At 43.7% G+C, this 19,967-nt stretch overlaps 1 protein-coding gene across 1 annotated transcript in view; it reads right to left on the reverse strand.

Moving 5' to 3' along the window:
• The window catches only part of ST8SIA2 (ST8 alpha-N-acetyl-neuraminide alpha-2,8-sialyltransferase 2), a 187,899-nt gene that overhangs the window by 18,483 nt on the left and 149,449 nt on the right, over positions 1-19,967 (reverse strand). Inside the window, exon 5 of the mRNA XM_075273290.1 lies at positions 17,514-17,807. Coding sequence (XP_075129391.1) covers positions 17,514-17,807 — 294 coding nt within the window. The remainder of the gene's footprint in view (positions 1-17,513; positions 17,808-19,967) is intronic.

Here is a 19,967-nt window from a genome sequence, read left to right on the forward strand (position 1 = left end):
TTTTCTCTATAGGCCCAACTGAAATAAACCCTCTGAAAAGAAAATTTGATTCCCTATGTCATATATACACATTTTATGCAAATATTATCAATAGCATTTAATGAAAACAGATTTTTATTAATTAATATTAATTAATATTTACAGAAAAAAGAGACACCTAACCATACATAACAGTCAGATGCACATGGCACTAAAAATAACTACACCAAGATATCCCCGAGTGGAACATGTCAAAATAAGGAACAAATGTTATCTGTCATATGGAATACCTGAAGCCAACATAGAGTAGTCTGCACTTCTCCTTCCCTTCATTCTGGTCTTTTTGTAGAATTTGACTTATTCTGCTAGGTGGTCTTATCTTGAAAGATATAGCAGTGTCAATAGAGCTGCCTGGCTCACCGTTTAGCAGAGTTTAGCAGTCACGGTTATTTGTGTCTTTTCTAGCAGCCTCCTCACCCCCCTCCCCTCTCTATAGATCTCTATGTAAAAAGCAAATGGAGAAAGAAGCACATATGATAAGGTCAAAGCCGTGTTTATGACTAATTGACCAATAAACCTGGGTAACTGTCATTGTCCTAATTAATTAGGCTGAGTGCCAGGCGGAAAAGAAGTCACAGCACTCTATATGTTGGTATTGGTACCTCTCTCAGTTAAGGAATGTGTGCTGACGCACTTTTATTTAGGACCATGGGGGTTAAATAGTAGCAGAGAAAGGAAGAGAGATAACAACAATGGAAGTTTTCATATTCATTCCTGATTGGTATGGTACATCTCAATCAAACAGAAATAGTTTAAGCAGTTCCATATATAGCTACTCTCGGTCCTGCGTGGTAACATTGGGGCGTTGTCTTCTGGCAATAAGCCAAGCATTTGTTTTTCTTGCCCCCATCCTGGATGCAGGCGCCATCTTACCATATAACATTATGCCAGTTTCAAGCATAAGAAACTATATCTAGCATTCAGCTTTTAAGGATAACAATGTTTTTCACACATTACATGATTATAAACTTCACACATATATTTGTGTTTGTGTGTGTGTGTGTGTGTGTGTGTGTATATACATATATATATATATATATATATATATATATTTTTTTTTTTTTATTTTTTTTTCTGTATGCTTTTTACATAGAAATCTATATTTATTTAAAAAGATACTAGTAATTAACAAACATTGTGAGATTTGTTTTGTGAATATTAGTAAGGTACGCCATGAAGATTCATTTTAGACCAAACAACTGGAAGTGTGATTATTATAATCTAGAGTCTCCACAGGACCCAATCGTAGCAAACCGAGCCCAAGTCTCCACCGTTACATCCTCCGCCGTTGTAGTCTTTTTCCCCGTGTGTCCTTAATGAAAGGTGAGCAAGTCTTATTTTTATTTTTACACACCCTCCCTGGCCTCCAGCTATTATACTCTGGGGACTGAAGAGACATCAGAGTAGAATAATCAATTTTCCTGGATTCACATCAGATGAATTCCAAAAATGTCAGGTAAAAGCCCTAACCTGAACTTTTTGTAAAAATCTAAACAAACATAGTTCATTATAAAATGGTTCACTCATCTCTATAAAATATATTACAAAGTTTCTTAAATTCACATATTCTATTAATTTCTGAAATTTAGTTCTATAATCGGAGGTATAAGAATATCTCTTATGTAGAGAATTCATTAAACAAGCGAGCTCTTCCATTGTGACCGCATCATTTTGTACTGAATTTGAAAGATTTTTTTTATATAGTCTCATAAAGAATATAAACTAATTTAAATAAAGTGGTTTTTCATTTCCTGATCATATTTTCCATTTCATTATAGAAATATAAGATAATATCTCAAATAACTTTTTTCCTTTAATTCTAAGGAGCTATATTAGAAAAGACAAAAGGTGTTCTGTGATGGTAAGTACAGTAAGTAATGTATTGAAAAATACAGAATTCTGAATAGTCCATGTAAATCTCCATCTCAAAGTCTAATCACATATCAAAGGACCTCTCATCTGGTGCCCAAATTAACCTACAAGCCTAGGAGCCACTGATTTTGGCTTATTTTACTAAGCTTACGATAAACTAATCCGGAGCGATGATGGACAGCTGAGGATAGTTATGGGCCCCTTGATATCCAATACATGAGCAAAGACCTCCCTACTAGCAATCCTACAAGTCTACAAAGATGAGTTTGTCCCTCTTCTAACTGCCATTGACTTGGCTTGTATACTTGGCTTGTATGTTGTGGCGTTTCTGCCGCTGCCAAATTACTGCGTTTCTGCTATGTGGGGCAGGAATTGGTGGAAAGACAATGATCAAGATGTGTAGCAAGATGTTTGCTACATATCTTGATCACTGTCTTTGCACCAATTCCTGTCCCACATAGCAGAAACGTAGTGATTTGGCAGCGGCAGAAACGCCACAGGAACAAACGCGGTACAAAACATTGTCCTTATAGGCATAATAGAGACTTTCTGTGGAAAGTGCTGTGGAAAAAACATGGTGCGTTTCCACCATAGTCTTTTCCACAGTGCTTTTTCACTGCAGCTGGCTACGTGGGGTCTTAACCTAAGTCTCTGCTCCTTGTTTTTTCCCTAGCCCAAGGGGTAAACATCTCCTGTTGGACTTATTACAGACTAGCCTCCACCCGCAACTTCATCTGCATGTTGTTGGCGTCAGTGATCCACCTATATTCAGCAAATTGCTGCCATGGATGGTTTTCCTGTTCTGGCAGCTCTTAAGCTGTCCTGCTGCTGAACTTGTTCCTCATGCCATGCCTGTGATTATTCCGGCATCTCAGCAGCTCGCTGGGACGCCATATAATGAGCGTGTTGTTAGTGTTGATGATCCACCTGATCTAGCGTTTTGGCAGCTGTCAAGATGGCTTGCCACTGAACTCATTCCTCGCGCTGTGACTGTGATTGTTCTGGCATCTCAGCAGCTTGCTGGGGCACCATATAATGAGCGTGCTGTTGGCGCCTATGATCCCCCTCAGCTCCGCTTGAGGAGAACTCTGTTAACTTCTGGCTACCTTCATAGCTGTCGTTGTTTTAGAATTTTGAAGCAAATTACATTTTCTTTTTCCAGACATGTTTAAAAGTAGCAAACTGCCAATTTGGGTTATAGGTGTTTTCCCTTTCAGTTTGTCAGCATGTTGCCTGGAACAGATCAGATAATATGTAAATGCATGTACACAATCCACTGAGGGTTAGCTGAGTGTTTACACAGAGAGATAACAGACCTGGCTTTATCAGAAGCTGAGATAAGCTGCTGCAAAAGCTAAATAATATAGTATGTGAACATAAATTCCTAAAAGTTGTGATGCCATGTCATTTATTGGGATAAAAAGTAGCCTATGGTTTAATCGAGGTTACAAACTATCTATGTGCCAAATTTCATTCAAATCCTTTTAGCCGTTTTTGCGTGATTGAGTAACAAACATCCAAACATCCAAACACACAAACACACAAACTTTCACATTTAGTAGGATTAGTAGGAAGTAGGATAGGATATATGGTACTTCGGATTCTTCCATGGTTACAATCTATCTTTAATATTTGAAGAATACACACATAGTACTGTGGTTGGTGAAGACACTAGTTTAGCACAAATTATATATTTCAGTTAAAGTTAAAAAACTGTTTTGCTCATGTTCAGTGATATATAAGTCAGTGCCTGGTGAATACAGTATATTTTGGATTTCCACTTAAAATGGTCAATGTTCAATAAAAAATTATATAGCAACCTTTTCCAGGGTTGATCATACTACAACACTACATTTATGCATCGCTTCACAAGCATTACTATAAACCACTGCCTTCTAAAGTACATTGCACTTCGCAAACAATAATCTTCTAGGACAGTGGCCAGAAGTAAATGAGTAAAATTGTAGAGCGTAGCTATAGATGGATGGGAACTATGCTCACTCAACATGGCTCAAAAATTAATCAAGAAGTGGCAGGAAGAGATACTGAGGTTTTTCTGGAATTTATTTTAAAGTAGAATCTGTAAACATCATCAGTAAATTCTGTGTCTAGATTTTATTTCTACAAAATTGTTATAGCAACCCCAGGTTTTCTTTTTATTCCATCTTACAATGTCCACTATTTATTTGTAGAGATGAGCGAGTAGTATTCGATCGAGTAGGTATTCGATCGAATACTACGGTATTCGAAATACTCGCACTCGATCGAGTACCACTCGCTATTCGAATGTAAAAGTTTGATGCAGAACTAGCATTGATTGGCTGAATGCTATACAGTCGGCCAATCAACGCTGGTTCTTCTCCTACCTTGTAGTGCGGACTTGCGCAGTCGGCTCTGCCCAGGCCCGATGCCTGGCAGAGTGAATTCAGAGCCGGAAGATGCCGCGGGGACGCTGCAAGGAGAAGACTGCACGGAGGATCCAGCCCGACCCTCACTCGTGGACTTGGTAAGTGTAATTTGATCGAACGTTGCCTACCCCTGAAATGAGCATTTTCCCCCCATAGACTATAATAGGGTTCGATATTCGATTCGAGTAGTCGAATATTGAGGGGCTACTCGAAACGAATATCGAATCTCGAACATTTTACTGTTCGCTCATCTCTATTTATTTGTTATATTGTTGCGGATTTTCATTGAGTTGTCAGTGGACTGCCATCTAATTTTGGTTTGGTCTAGTGTGGGATCTTAATTATTGTGGTCTGGTCTTAGGTCTAAAAGATTAATATTGAGTGATAAATGTTACCATATCAATATTAAACTGTGAGTTATTGTATCCCTTATCTCAGGGATGAAAATAGAAATCACAGCAAAAGTCAGAATTGGCCATTCCTTCTTAGCAAAAAATATAAAAAAACTGTCACCCTTTTAGTGACATTTTCTTCCACAGCTTGCCATATTTGACTATATAATGACCTATTGACACTTTATCTCTAAAGGCCCCTATTAATTGTCTACCCTGCCTGCATGGTACTTATACCACTGCCTAAATTTTCAAGGGTAAGGACCAATTGGTGGTGCATCCTGCTAGGTCTTTGCTGACGTGATTTGGTTTTTCAGTTTACAGATATTATATAGCAGGTCATCGAAAAAGCCATAGTAGTAAAGTTCTGGCCTAGTATAGTGTCCTAACATCAGATGATCCCTATCTAGATAGACCATTAAATGACTGTATCTTATTTCACGTAACTTCATGTTCATGCACTATCCCATACACTTTTAATTCGTTTACTAATAATAGTTAATTTTTATTGGCATCTGTTTTACCCATACAGTCCCTGACAAAAGTTCTGTCGCTTATCCATGTTGTGGGATCAAAAGCTTATAACCTGACTTTACATTCATCTATTGGTTTAAGAAATGACTCATGAAAGCTGAAACCCTCCCAAATGTGTTTTTTATTAAGAGAATAAATTGGCTTCAATGGCGAAATATTGATCATTTAATGAACACAGAAAGGTCAGATTTTGGCAAGACAAAAGTTTTGTCGCCTTGTCATATAATGCACCCAATCCTAGTGTACTGCCTCGCCGGTGCTCACTAATTGATCGGTTAATTAGTAGGTGTGTATAAGAAGAACTCCAACACCCCAGACCTTCACCTCAACTGCAACTTCACCTCTGACAACATGTCAAAAATCAACCCTGCGACTTAAGCCTTGATTATCAAGAAGCTGAAGACCGGATCCACTACAGAGGTGGCTGGCACCTTTAATGTGTCTCAGTGTCAAGTACAAAGAATTAAAGAAAAAATTTGAACAGACTGGAGATGTTTTTGACAAGCCCAGGTCCGGCAGACCACGCAAGAAAAACTGCTCAGGAGGAATGTTTATTGGTTAGAAAATCAAAAGCCAGCCCCTCTTCCACTGCAGCAGAGCTCCAACAGGCCTGGTCTCCTCAAGTCCTTGTGTCAACTAGAACAGTTTGTAGGATTCTGCCTCGAAATGGCCTCCATGGTGGAATCAGTGCCCAGAAGACAGCACTAAACAAAAGGCAATTAAAGACCCACAGCCTACTAAACGGATGGACGCTGGAAAAGTGGCAGAAGGTGGATTTCTCAGATGAATCTTCAGTTGAATTACACCACAGCCATCACAAATACTGCAGGAGACCTACTGGAGCCCGTATGGATCCAAGATTCCACCACCAAACTTAACTGTTTTCTGGGTGTAAGATCATGGAGGAACGCCCCCTCCCTCTGCTCACAGTGTTCGTCCATAGACGAGTATTATCAGGAGGGGGGGCGTTCCTCCCCACTCACACTGTACAGCGCGATAGGCGCTGCTGTGCAGAAGGATGTTCCTGACAGACTGTCAGAAACGCCCTTCTGACTGTAAAGCGCTACGGTACCGGGACCGATAGCGCTTTACCCGGGGCACAGTTCGGGAAAGTTGGCTTTCCAGCAGTTTATAGAACTGTCTGTGCCCAATCTGATGAAAGGTCCTCTTTAAAAAGCACCGCTTTATGGTCCATGGACAATCCTATGGGATACGTTTTACATAAATGGGATAATTTACAATATTAATGACAAGAGATACTTTCTTACCAGGGCTCGCTAGACCCCAGCACATACTGCTGAGAGTCACCTGCCTGGCACTATAGTATCCCTGGAAATGCATTTCAGATATTGGCATCTATAGTGTTTTCTGTCACGAGAAAGGATTAGAGCTGCTTAGCAAATGTGTTCCTCTGATTCCCTTTGTCAAGAAAGATATTGTGCACTTTCCATTCTGGTGCTGAGTGATATTATTTCCTTGACACGCTCCTCTCTCCCATGCTGAGCTGCAGCAGGTGCATAGGAAAACCCTGATCTGTGTTTTTCGTCTTGACAGTAAAAACTAATATGTGACTCACTTTATGCCCTGTTCAGCTTCCTGGAGATAAGTCTGGGAGATTCAGTGACCCAATTATGAAAACAAGCCAGTTTCAGCAGTGCATTGCAGCACGCACAGTAGAGCACTCTCCTGACACAAGGCTACAGAGAATACTGTTATCTGCAGGAGGTAGAGCTGAGACCACAGCGCTTGGATTAGAAATCTGCCTGTTTAAAAGGAGCTTATTACGGCGGAATAGCTGCACAGATGAAGGAATGTCAGCAACAGCTATAAGATCTCAACCTTATTTTTTCCTTCTTTATTTTACAGGTACTTAAAAAGAAAGCTGTACCTCTATACAGAGCTAATACCCCAACAAATGGTCTTGACGCCTTGTGTCGCCTCCCCCCATTGATGAATGCATTTAGTTATTTTGCAAAGAAAAGCACAAAAATCAAACAATTGCTGACCTGTAGCGCTTGCACTAAAGCCATTGAATTCCACAATTTCCCAACCCACGGACTTTATTTTGCAAACTCTATACTTAGAGCTATTTATGTGACCTGCTCATAATGTAACAGCATTTCCTGCTTGCAACCTATACTCCATCTCTCTTACACTCACACTGAATCATTTCCATTATCCTCTGTGTTCCTATAGGGATATGTGGTCTAAATGATGTACTTATTACAAATAACATTAGCTTTCTTTGAAGACCCGAGAGATACATCGGACGGATTTAGTGAGAAATGCAGACACCGCTAAAGCCAAAAATATGTGTGCGGTAGATGATCTGTATATGAACAGCAGCTGTAAGGGAATAAGCAGTCAACATGTAGTCAATAAGCAGTCAAGATCCAGGAAAGGATTATAACATAGCAGGTAGAAATCAATGTCATTATTTCACATTCAGACTTGATGGTTTCTTCCATTAAGTCAGTTATAAATAAAATTACAATAGGAATAAAAATTACAGATAACAGATGTGTTCCACTTAACTGCAAAGAGCCCTGTTCATAAAACCCATTAGGCAGTCACGACATCATAGCAGGGCTACCCTGTCCAGGAAAGCCCTCTGTTAAATTCAGAATACAAAGTCTGACTATCACTCTGGAGTCTCAGTGCAGGTATGCATTACATGGTCACCTATAATATGAATGGGTGCTATGGGTCATTCCTGCAGCAGGGAAATTGACTCATTTTGAGAAGATCTTGTCCAGAAGGGCTTTAATGATACAATTTAGTTAAAGGGGTTTTCCGAGATGTACTGTTTTTTTTCTATATAGCCCTATTATTATACTCGGCTTATACTCGAGTATAATGACCAGCCGCAATAGTAATGTATAGAATCTCCCATAAAATAGTGGGGAAAAAAAAGAAGCCTTAAAAAAATATAATGAAAAAATAAAATAACTAAAAGTTCTAAATCCCTCCTTTCCCTAGAATACATATAAAAGTAGAAAATTACTGTGAAACACAAACACATTAGGTATCCGTGTTTCTGAAAGTGCCCGATCTACTGAATATAGGATATCTGCAGTGCTCCTATACCGTTGGGAAGGGGTTAATAGGAGCACTGCAGATACACTATATTCAGCCAGGCTAAATTCCAAGTGGGGGAAAAAAAACCTCAGTCCTCAAGCTCAGGGAAGGGCAGACAGACAACCAAAACACCCCCTCACCTTCCCCAGCCCCTTAAATTAGGGGCCTTGGCTTATATTCCGGTCGGTTTATACTCAAGTATATACGGTAATTGATAATAAGAGGACTTTGCAAATACTTGTGTATAAAACAATTCCCTTCATATCTACCTTCTGTGACTACTGACCTGAGCGCCCCGCATGTAAAAATTGTAGAGATACTCAGTCTATACTTGGCTTCCCTTCTCTCATTTTCTGTGGAATGTATGGGACACCCTTGCATTGTACAGAAAGAGTGTGCGGTACATTGTACATAAAGTGAAATGACGGCTTGTACTGTACGGACCTGTGTGCTGCTGCACTATCTACATGCAGTGGTGCTGTAGTTAGTCATAGTATGGTTTTCTTAAAGCTCAGTCTTAAAGTGACCAGTGTGAAGCATATTAATCCAGCAAAACAGATATGTAAGAGGGTGAAACAGCCCCTGTGTAGTGAATGTGCAATGTGTAATTGAGTTGGTGTTTTCATAACCTGACATTTTGTTGTTTGACCACAAGAGGTCGCTGTTGCAAGATAACAGGTAAAAGGAAAAAGGCTGCATGCCCCTGGAAGATTGATGTGGAGACCCTGATCGTTGGAGGAAGGTTCTAGGAGCCATTTTGAGTCAGAGTGTGCTGGACTCTAGAGAAGAGAGAGCTGTGGAGACATCACTGTGCAGAGAGGGTCCTTGGAGGGAGAAGCCACAGCAAGAATAGCTGAGGATTTGAGACTTTCAGAGTCTGTCCAGACACCATCCTAAGGAGAAGATTACTGTCAGAGACTTGGCTGAGAAGTGAGACTGTCAGTGAGACCGCATGCTGTCCGAGGAGCTCCTCTTCACCCTGATGCTAACAGAGACTAAAAGGTACCCAACAGAAGTAAGCGTGCACGCACCACACTGCAAGTTTTGCACCATATTGCTGGGACTGAGTAAAAAGCCTGTAGTTAGTTAGTTAGGTATAATCATCACCCCAGGCTGCAATACTGGTGAACTATCTACCTGTCTGGTAAAAGGACTAAGTCACAGAGGATTTCTACAGAGTTATATCTCCCAGAGAGGGACTTTTAAGGAAGTCTGGGAGCAACATTTAGTTTAACTTTACACTGTTTGGCTTGCAAGCTAACTAACTATTATACTTGCTTAGTTGTACTTGGTTTGGGGGGAATTTAGTAGTATTGTGATAAGATTGTAAACCCTGGTGTTACACCGCCGGATGCCTGTGTCACACACACTGAATTGTTCCTGTGCTGCATAGGCGCAGCCTGCAGGTAGGTAAAAGCTTGGAGTATATTGAAGGCCACACTAGTGGGCACCGTGCTGTATAACACCAGGGTCCCGGCCTCTAGGCTGTGTAAATGTAATACCTGGGAGTGTTCTTTTGGACAACAGAGGTTATCTAAACTAAGTAAAGTCTTATCTTGGTTAAATTGAATTGGACTCACTTCCTTTGTTCGTGACTTCGCTGTATCCTGGGGAGCCCACCTCGGTACACGGCTTACAACTTGGCGTAGTCGGCAGGATACAGCGACCCTCATGGACGGGAATGTGGCGGGAGAGAATCCCCTGGCACCAGCTGTGGTGGTCCAGGGTGCCCCTGCACAGCAAGCCCCAGCGCTGGTAATGCCGGCCCAAGTGGGGTACTTATCGGCCGGGGCACTAATGCAGCATCTGCCAAAGTTTGATGGTAATAATATGACGTTGCAGGACTGGACTGAAAGGGTACGAAGTATAGTTAGACTGAGCAACCTGATACCGGAACTGCGTGCAGAGATAGCATTAGGGGCCCTAGAAGGTGACGCTAGACGGACAGTGATGGTACGGCCCGAATCGGAAAGAGACACTTTAGAAAAAATATTTGCTCTGCTAGAGGGAGCTCAGGGAGGGCGTGCCAAGGTAGCGCAGTTGCGGAGCAACTTCTTCAATCGGTCACAGAGGGAGGGTGAGACTTTAACGCAATACTCTAACGCCTTACAAGAGATGCTGAATGAAGTGCAGCGACGGGACTCAGAGGCTATGGGAGCCTTCAAAGAAGTGGACCGGCTGCTACGAGATCAATTCATCCTAGGGTTATCCAATAAGTTGTTACAGGATAAACTGCAAGAGATGATCCAGGCAGATGCCAACCTGACATTCTATAATGTTTACCTGGCTGCTGTAGAGAGGGAAGAAGCGCCCGTGGCTGTGAATGTGAAGGCTGTGAGTAGCACCCAAGTGACAGGGACCCGAGGAGGTCCTGAAGACCCAGGGTCCTTAAAGGATGTAGTCCAGGCTCTACGGGCAGAAATGAGAGAACTCCGACTGGAGGTGTCCCAGATGCGAGCAGGTCAATCCATGGTTCCAGAAATGACCGCATCGTCCTACTCTCCCCCGCTGAGAGTACACCGTGGCCGAGGACCCACCAACCGAGGCTCATCAGCTGGGCAGGGATCAAGGGGACCCCTCTGCTGGAGTTGCAGACAGTATGGCCATATCGCCAGAGAGTGTAAGGGGGAGGTGGAACCCGAGCCGGCTTTAAACTCCCGACCGCCGCAGTAACGGGGCGTCCTGTGGCGGTTCACCAACAATCAAGCCCCGTACGTGATGAATGCGACCTATATGCTAGCAGCCCCGTTATGGAAGCTGAGCTGGAGGGCCAGAAGGTACGCTGCTTAGTTGATACTGGATCGGAGTGCACCCTGATGCCCCTGGAGTTCTTCGAGAGACACTTCGGACATATGATGGAGCCAGAGGATGGAAGTGTCATCCGGTTGATAGCTGCCAACAATGGTGCGATGGACGTACAAGGGATCGTCTGGATGCGGGTCCGGCTGTTTGGGCAAGACATTGGCAAAAAGGGGATCGTACTGATAGACCATCCGTCCAGGAGAGGACTCGATGTGACGCTGGGCATGAACGTGCTGAGAGACCTAGATCATCACCTTTATGCAAAGGAAGGACCTAAATACTGGCAGCGGGCCACCACACACCGGCCGACTCAGAAGGTCCTACAGCAGATGGTGAGGAGCTGTAGTTTGCAGAAGAGCACCATGGCAGGGCGCTCCATTGGATACGTGAAGGTGCCGCTGAGTGCCCCAATGAAGATTCCACCGCGACAGGAAAATATTGTGATGCTTCCGGTGGGGGCTGGACAACCATTAAATGGACTAGAGGTCTTGATAGAGCCTGCCCTGCAGGGAGAAACGCAGACCCGCCCTCTGGTAGCCCGAGCACTTGCCACTGTGAAGGATGGGTGTGTGCCTATACGCTGTCTCAACGTTCTGGACAGTGAGTTGTTCGTGCCTGGGAATACCCTGCTGGCTGAAGTTCACGTGCCCGGGGGTGACATCCTTCGCCGGAAGAGCTTCACGTTGCAGCCTGATGGGAGGTCGTCTTGGACCTATGCTGTGAAGGTCCAGCAAAGGCAGCCTCCAACGGCAGAGTGGAATGGCCAAGTGATCATGTCTCTGATGGGAGTAGATCGCCGGTCTCTGACCCCGGGACAACAGAAGCTTCTGGAGGACACTCTGTGGGAATTCCAGGAGGCGTTTTCAAGACACGATGAAGACTTCGGGTGTGCTACCGCCATTGAACACGAAATCCCCACTGGCGACGCTGCGCCTATTCGGGAGCGGTATAGGCAGATTCCCCCCAAGATGTATCAGGAGGTGAAAGAAATGGTGGCTAGCATGCTGGAGAATCAAGTGATCCAGGAGAGTAAGAGCCCATGGGCTGCTCCGGTGGTCTTGGTGAGGAAGAAAGACGGAAGTCTCCGTTTCTGCGTAGATTACCGGAAACTAAATGCTAAGACCGTCCGTGATGCATACCCCCTTCCACGGATTGAGGAGTCACTATCCTCCCTCGGTCATGCCAAGTATTTCTCAACGCTTGACTTGGCCAGTGGATATTGGCAAGTGCCAGTGGCCGAGAAGGACAAGGCCAAGACAGCGTTTATCTTACCCATGGGACTCTATGAGTTTAACAGAATGCCTTTCGGTCTGTCCAATGCCCCAGGGACATTTCAGCGGTTGATGGAGCTCTGTTTGGGTGACCTAAACTTTGAGTCAGTATTGATATATTTGGATGACGTTGTAGTGTTTGGGTCCTCATTTGAAGATCATCTCGAAAAGCTGCGGCAGGTCCTAGGGCGATTGCGTGATCATGGGCTAAAAATCAAGCCCAAGAAGTGTCAACTATTCCAGCAGCGAATAGAGTACTTGGGACATGTAGTCACTCCGGAAGGGGTACAACCTGCGCCCAGCAAGGTGGAGGCCGTCCAGAAGTGGCCCCAACCAAGAACCCTGCGTGAAGTACAAGCCTTTCTAGGGTTGGCCGGTTATTACAGGAGATTCATACCCAAGTTCTCTCATCGGGCTGGCCCCCTAAATGAACTACTGAGAGGCACAGCTGGTGGACCCAAGAATCGCCCCATTGAGTGGGGGCCACGACAGCAAGAAGCCTTTGAGGGGTTAAAGAAAGCTCTGACCAGTACCCCGATCCTGGCCTATGCACAGTTTGATAAGCCATTCCTGTTGTACACCGATGGAAGTCTACATGGTCTGGGAGCTGTGCTATCTCAAGTTCAAGATGGACGTGAGAGGGTGATTGCCTATGGCAGCCGGTCCTTAAGGGAGTCAGAGCGTAACCCCGACAACTACAGCTCCTTTAAGTTGGAGCTTTTGGCACTTGTATGGGCCATGACTGAAAGATTCACAGAGTATCTGACAGGTGCAGAAGTGATTGTGATGACGGATAATAACCCTTTAGCACACTTAGAGAACGCTAAGTTAGGTGCCCTTGAGCAGAGGTGGATGTCCCGCCTTTCCAAGTATCAATACCGTATCCAGTTCCGATCAGGGAGAGAGAATGGCAACGCTGATGCCCTCTCCCGAGTCCCTGTGGGGTTGCCAACCAAGAGTGGAGAGGAAGGGCTAGAAGACAGTGAAATCCCACACCTCGGCAGAATACCGCCATTCCAGAACATAACCCATTCAAGTGGGGTGGCTTCAGGGATGCCGATGGTGCTGGGGAAGACATTGGAAGATTGGGAAAGGGTTCAAAATAGCTGTCCGGACCTATGTAAAGTGAAAGAGTGGATCCGGACTAAGATCTGGCCACGGCCGAATGAGCGGGCTAGCTTAACCCAAGAGGGTCAGAAGTTACTGAGACAGTGGGATAAGCTGGTTGTCATCCAAGGACTCCTATGTCGGACCATATACATACAGTCAGAGCTGCAGCACCGGCAACAGATTGTCATCCCGATGTCATTGGGACCAGTAGCCGCTCAGGAAGCCCATGAGAGTGGGGCCCATTTTGGGAGTGCCAAAACGTACCAATGGCTCCAACGATTTGTGTATTGTCCAGATTTGGGAAAGATGGTGACCAAGGCATGTCTTCAATGTCGGTCCTGTGGGCTGAGTAAAAGTCCCGAACAACGTGCCCCTGTACAAACTATTCAAACATCTGCCCCCCTGCAAATTCTAATGATTGATTATGTACAGATTGGGTACTCTACCTCAGGACATTCTTACTGTTTGGTTATGACGGACCATTTTACAAAGTATGCAGTAGCTGTACCCACCAGAGATCAGACGGCTGAATCCGCTGCTGAAGCGGTCTGCAAACACTTTATACAAGTGTTTGGGTGTCCACAGAAAATCCATTCAGATCAGGGGGCGTGCTTTCAGGGGGCTTTGATGAGTGAATTGTATCAACTCTATGGGATCGAACGTTCTCGCACGACCCCATATCATCCACAGGGGAACGGGGCATGCGAGCGGTTCAACCGCACCTTGATACAGATGTTGCGGACGCTAGAGGATAGTCAAAAAGCTCGGTGGCCAGAGTATCTACCTGAACTGATGTGGGCCTATAACAATAGAGTACACAACACCACTGGTTACTCTCCACACATGTTGATGTTTGGGAGGGCAGGTCAAGAGATTGAGGATCTCCACATGCCAGATCCAATGCAACCTCCTCCAAGGAGCACTACTGCATGGGCGCAAGAACACCGTCGCCGACTGAGAGCAGTACATAAGGTTGTGGGCGAACGCATGAGACAAATAGTACACCCCAACCCAGGGCCGGTGCAGAGGGATGAATACGCCCCAGGTGATCGTGTGATTGTCAGGGCCAAGAGGCCAATGGGAAAATTGGATGGGCGGTGGGAGGCGGTACCATATGTTGTGAAGCGAAAGGTAGACCCTGATATTCCAGTGTATGAGGTACAGCCAGTAGGGACTGGAGGACCCTCAAGGAACCTTCACCGTAACATGTTAAGACGCTGCAATTTTGAACACTCGGTGGCCGACGAGGTGGTACAGGCTCCTAGCATTGCTACCAGGGAAACCCCCTTAGACGATGAGTGGTGGGTTGTCCCTGCCCCAGCCGATCCAGGGAACCAAGTCGAGTCTAGTTTGCCGCCCAGGGAGGGAGTTGTACAACCTGCAGAACAGCCATCATTGGGTGTGCCGGGTGCCCCTGATTCTGTGACTCTGCGTAGGACAGCCAGGTCCAATGCTGGGGTACCCCCACAGCGCTATGCGCAAGATGAGTTTATATGGGAAAGGTTGCCAGGGACGTCAACCTCTAGTGGGGTGGCATGTAAGAGGGTGAAACAGCCCCTGTGTAGTGAATGTGCAATGTGTAATTGAGTTGGTGTTTTCATAACCTGACATTTTGTTGTTTGACCACAAGAGGTCGCTGTTGCAAGATAACAGGTAAAAGGAAAAAGGCTGCATGCCCCTGGAAGATTGATGTGGAGACCCTGATTGTTGGAGGAAGGTTCTAGGAGCCATTTTGAGTCAGAGTGTGCTGGACTCTAGAGGAGAAGAGAGAGCTGTGGAGACATCTCTGTGCAGAGAGGGTCCTTGGAGGGAGAAGCCACAGCAAGAATAGCTGAGGATTTGAGACTTTCAGAGTCTGTCCAGACACCATCCTAAGGAGAAGATTACTGTCAGAGACTTGGCTGAGAAGTGAGACTGCCAGTGAGACCGCATGCTGTCCGAGGAGCTCCTCTTCACCCTGATGCTAACAGAGACTAAAAGGTACCCAACAGAAGTAAGCGTGCACGCACCACACTGCAAGTTTTGCACCATATTGCTGGGGACTGAGTAAAAAGCCTGTAGTTAGTTAGTTAGGTATAATCATCACCCCAGGCTGCAATACTGGTGAACTATCTACCTGTCTGGTAAAAGGACTAAGTCACAGAGGATTTCTACAGAGTTATATCTCCCAGAGAGGGACTTGTAAGGAAGTCTGGGAGCAACATTTAGTTTAACTTTACACTGTTTGGCTTGCAAGCTAACTAACTATTATACTTGCTTAGTTGTACTTGGTTTGGGGGGAATTTAGTAGTATTGTGATAAGATTGTAAACCCTGGTGTTACACCGCCGGATGCCTGTGTCACACACACTGAATTGTTCCTGTGTAATAGGGTAATAACAGGTAACAGGCAGCTGCATAGGCGCAGCCTGCAGGTAGGTAAAAGCTTGGAGTATATTGAAGGCCACACTAGTGGGCACCGTGCTGTATAACACCAGGGTCCCAGCCTCTAGGCTGTGTAAATGTAATACCTGGGAGTCTTCTTTTGGACAAAAGAGGTTATCTAAACTAAGTAAAGTCCTATCTTGGTTAAATTGAATTGGACTCACTTCCTTTGTTCGTGACTTCGCTGTATCCTGGGGAGCCCACCTCGGTACAAGGCTTACAGATAGGTCAGGCTTATCTGAATGTAACAACTTTTTCTCCATTCATTCCTCAGTTGGCAAGATATTTGTTTATGATCAAATGAACAGTCTGGAACAATCAGGACAGCTTTGTGCTAAACGTTAATCTCCACCACGATCTTATAGGATTGTCTTCTCCTGACAGGGTTTGGGAGCTATGTTGAAGTCTCGAATGGCTCTGTGTTGTCAAGTTTGCATCAATGTACTAGAGTAGTGCATGGCATAGCAGTTTGGAGCAACGGAACCGCCCTCAATGCTTTAAACTGCTCATTTGCATATTGTGAAATTAATATCTCAGCAATTGAGGTGCGATTGTTCATGGGGAAAAAGCTGCTACATTCAGGTGACCCTTAACCTTTTCACTGTGTTGTTGGTTTAATATGCTGGTGACAGATTCCCTTTAAAGAGTAACAGATTTTCATTTTTCCCATAAATCAACTGAACAAGAAATATTAAGACTTCTTGTTCAGGCACTTTTGTAAGTGAATGAGAGACCTACAAGAACGTGTAAAATGTATCCATTCACGGTGGCAGAGAATGGGGTACTGTTCTAGAGATAAATCCAGCTCCTAGAGATGGAACCCACATCTATCAGGCATTTACAACATAACCTGTGGATATGCCGATATATGAAGTTCCCCTTTTAAAAAGATGATCTCCCTTTATGGGTACCGCAGCGGTGTCCTATAAACGTGAATATTAAAATTACAGAGAGTGAGCAGCGCGTTCCATGGAAACAATGTTGGGAGCTATATACTTTCGTAAACCATTGATCTCTAAGGGTCTCATCAGTCAAACCACCACTGAGCTAAATTTTAAAGCCTATCTTATTGATAGGACATCAGTTTTAAAAAGGTAGAAAACCCCTTTAATATCGAATGTCCAACTGTCACCAAACAAGAGGAAGATGAGACTCCACGGGCTGTTATACCCCAAACCACCCGCCCCAGCTCACCTCCCCATATAGCGGTCACCAACTAAGAGGAAGATGAGACTCCACGGACTGATATACCCCAAATCCCCCCCATCCCCCCATACAGCGGTCACCAACTAAGAGGAAGATGAGACTCCACGGACTGTTATACCCCAAATCAGCCACCCCCCCCCCCATACTCTCCCCCTCGACTCCAACTCCCACCCCCTCACACTTCACTAGCTTTGGCAATGCCAAATATCCATTCGGACGTGCCAATAAAGCCTATTTGATTTGATGTGGCTCATATCTGAAGGAGGCTCACCAGTCAGAAAATTTTGGAGTCGGTTCCTGCTATATTTCACATTCCAACCTATGAACTAGGAGAGAAGCCATTACTTAAACAGCTTTGACTATGAGCAGGTAACTTACCCTCTGACAGCATGGAGGAGTCGTAGAGAAGGGTAGGCAGTGTGTACATTGATGTGATGTTTTATAATAAGATCATTAACCCATTCCACTCGCTCTTCTCCACCTTTAGCCATGAATGCTGGAATCCACAGGATGCTTTCATTCAAGCTTTTCAGACGCTGCAAAAATTTATCCTTCCAAGTGTCATTAACTAGGTCCTCAAATGCACGTTGTACCACAGAAGGGTTCATTGTTACCAAATGCGTCTTCATGCCAACATCTCTTGCATATTCTTCAACTGGTGCCAGATTACATCTATGAAAGGAATTGCAAATTATTAAATATATCTAAACAAAATAACCGTAAAGCCACTGTCACAGATATAGAAGAGATAAATTTGCTGTGTACTGTAATTCAGCCGGGCTCCTTTCTTTGTGCCTCCATGTAAGTATCTAAGCTAATTCTATATAATAGATTACCTGTAGTCCTAAGTAACACCACAAATATCACAAGACAAGATGCACTTATGTTTTTAAGTCCGGTCAAGCTAATAAATATTGTTCTTTAATGTCCCCTGTGTTAAATATAAGATGAAAACCTTTCAATACTATACAGGGTTAGGACTTTGCAATTGCAGTCTACCACTGATTCTGTACAATACTGAATTGTAGCATTGTAATTGGTGCAAACATAACAAATACCTAAAAATAACATGTACTGTACTGCTGCGAATTGTATAACCTTTGAATATATAGAAAAAGCAGGATATACACAGATATAGGTTATAGCAATGCAGTCTTCTTGATTCACTAATTTTCTAAAGGACCCGTCACCTCTTCATACATTGTTGTTTTATTACATACTCAGATTGTTCATGACAATAACAATAAAACAATATGTTAATGATAATGACACTTTTAGCTGTGTTATCCCATTTCTCAGTTGTTCCTAAGAATATGCCTTTACATAGATATTGGCGGCAGTATCTCTATATTGAGACAAACCACCAAATGGTAACAGCCAATTGGTAACAATGTATTCATAAATGTTGTGCTAAGTTGTAAGAAAAAGTAACAAGAATTGTGATTGTTTGGAAAGCAAATACACTCAAATGCCTTTGTGGCCCCAGGTTCTGACATAATAATAGGCTTCAAAGGTCCAGGATATGAAAATCCCATTTGACTTTGACAATTATCACAATTAATTCTTATGGGTTGACTCAGAAATAATTTATCAATGATATGGACAGTGTAGTAGTCCACATATGTATTCTACCCACTCTTTCTATTTCACTTCTGAATGTTCACATACAGCGTACATGCCCAACTCATTTCCAGTGTGATGAAACCTCTCTTAGTATGACCTTCTTAATCCAGAACCGATGGAATTATTATTATTAATATTATTATTATTACTATTATTAGATGGAGAAAAGTCTTTTCAGTAGGCAGACTGGCTGTATCTGCACTCAGATTAGAGCAATATAATCTTACCCTTACCCTTACTCCACAGGTTAGAGGCAATGGCTACTTGTTCTTGTCACGGGCAACAGATTGTGGACCCATTGTGCCACCTAAAATGTATGGCTTTAGGCTACTCTTTAAGGTTTTCACCCTTTAACCAATACACAGGGATGTCTTTGCTACAAAGGACCATCCAGTTGCTACCTCTATGAGTAGCCCTGGTATACTTGGCCAATGACCCAAAGGCCTGAAGAGCACCACAGGGTCTGGCAAAAGCATGGTTAAGGCTGGTCCAAAGGTCAGGGTCAGGTAGTGAAGAACTGGAGTTGTAGGAAGTCATGAGTCTTATACGGGAGAAGAGCAGATCAGGAAAGATATCAAAAATGAAGACAGAAATCAGAAAAACAAAAAACGAAGATCAACCAGGCATAAACACAAAACCTTCACAGGAATTATAAATCCAGAGACCTATGTTACTTGGGCACAGTTCAGAGGACTGATCAGGTACACAATCTGTTTGGGATTGGCTGAGCAGTGCTCACAGGTGTATTTATTAACTCTACGGTTACTGATAGAAGGAAGACACCGGCCCTATGGGCTGAACCAGAAGCAGCAGCAGGACAGTCAGGAATTGCATAGTGAGAAGGTAAGCAGGTAGTTGAGTATAAGGGAAGAGATGGCACAGAGCACATTGGCATTACAGTCCTCTTGTTTTGCCCCTTTTTAACCTTCCTCTTTGTTCTCATTATTAAAACATTTATATATATATAAATATAGTATTTTACATAGTACTATACTTAATGTGTTAATGTTCTCCCATTTTCTAGTGGAATATGCCTGACCAGCAGGAATAGTTGGCTTTAAGCCTCGAATTTTAGTAGAAACAATAAAAAGTGTATGGTTTAAGTGTTCGTTCAGGCAGGTTTCACACTTTATTAATTTATTAATTGTCAGTCCGTTACTGCTCAGAGAATCTGTTTAGCCATTCTTCCAATTTAGTTTATACTGATGC

This window comes from Leptodactylus fuscus, chromosome 5 (genome assembly GCF_031893055.1).
Source record: "Leptodactylus fuscus isolate aLepFus1 chromosome 5, aLepFus1.hap2, whole genome shotgun sequence".
NCBI classification, from domain to species: Eukaryota; Metazoa; Chordata; class Amphibia; order Anura; family Leptodactylidae; genus Leptodactylus; species Leptodactylus fuscus.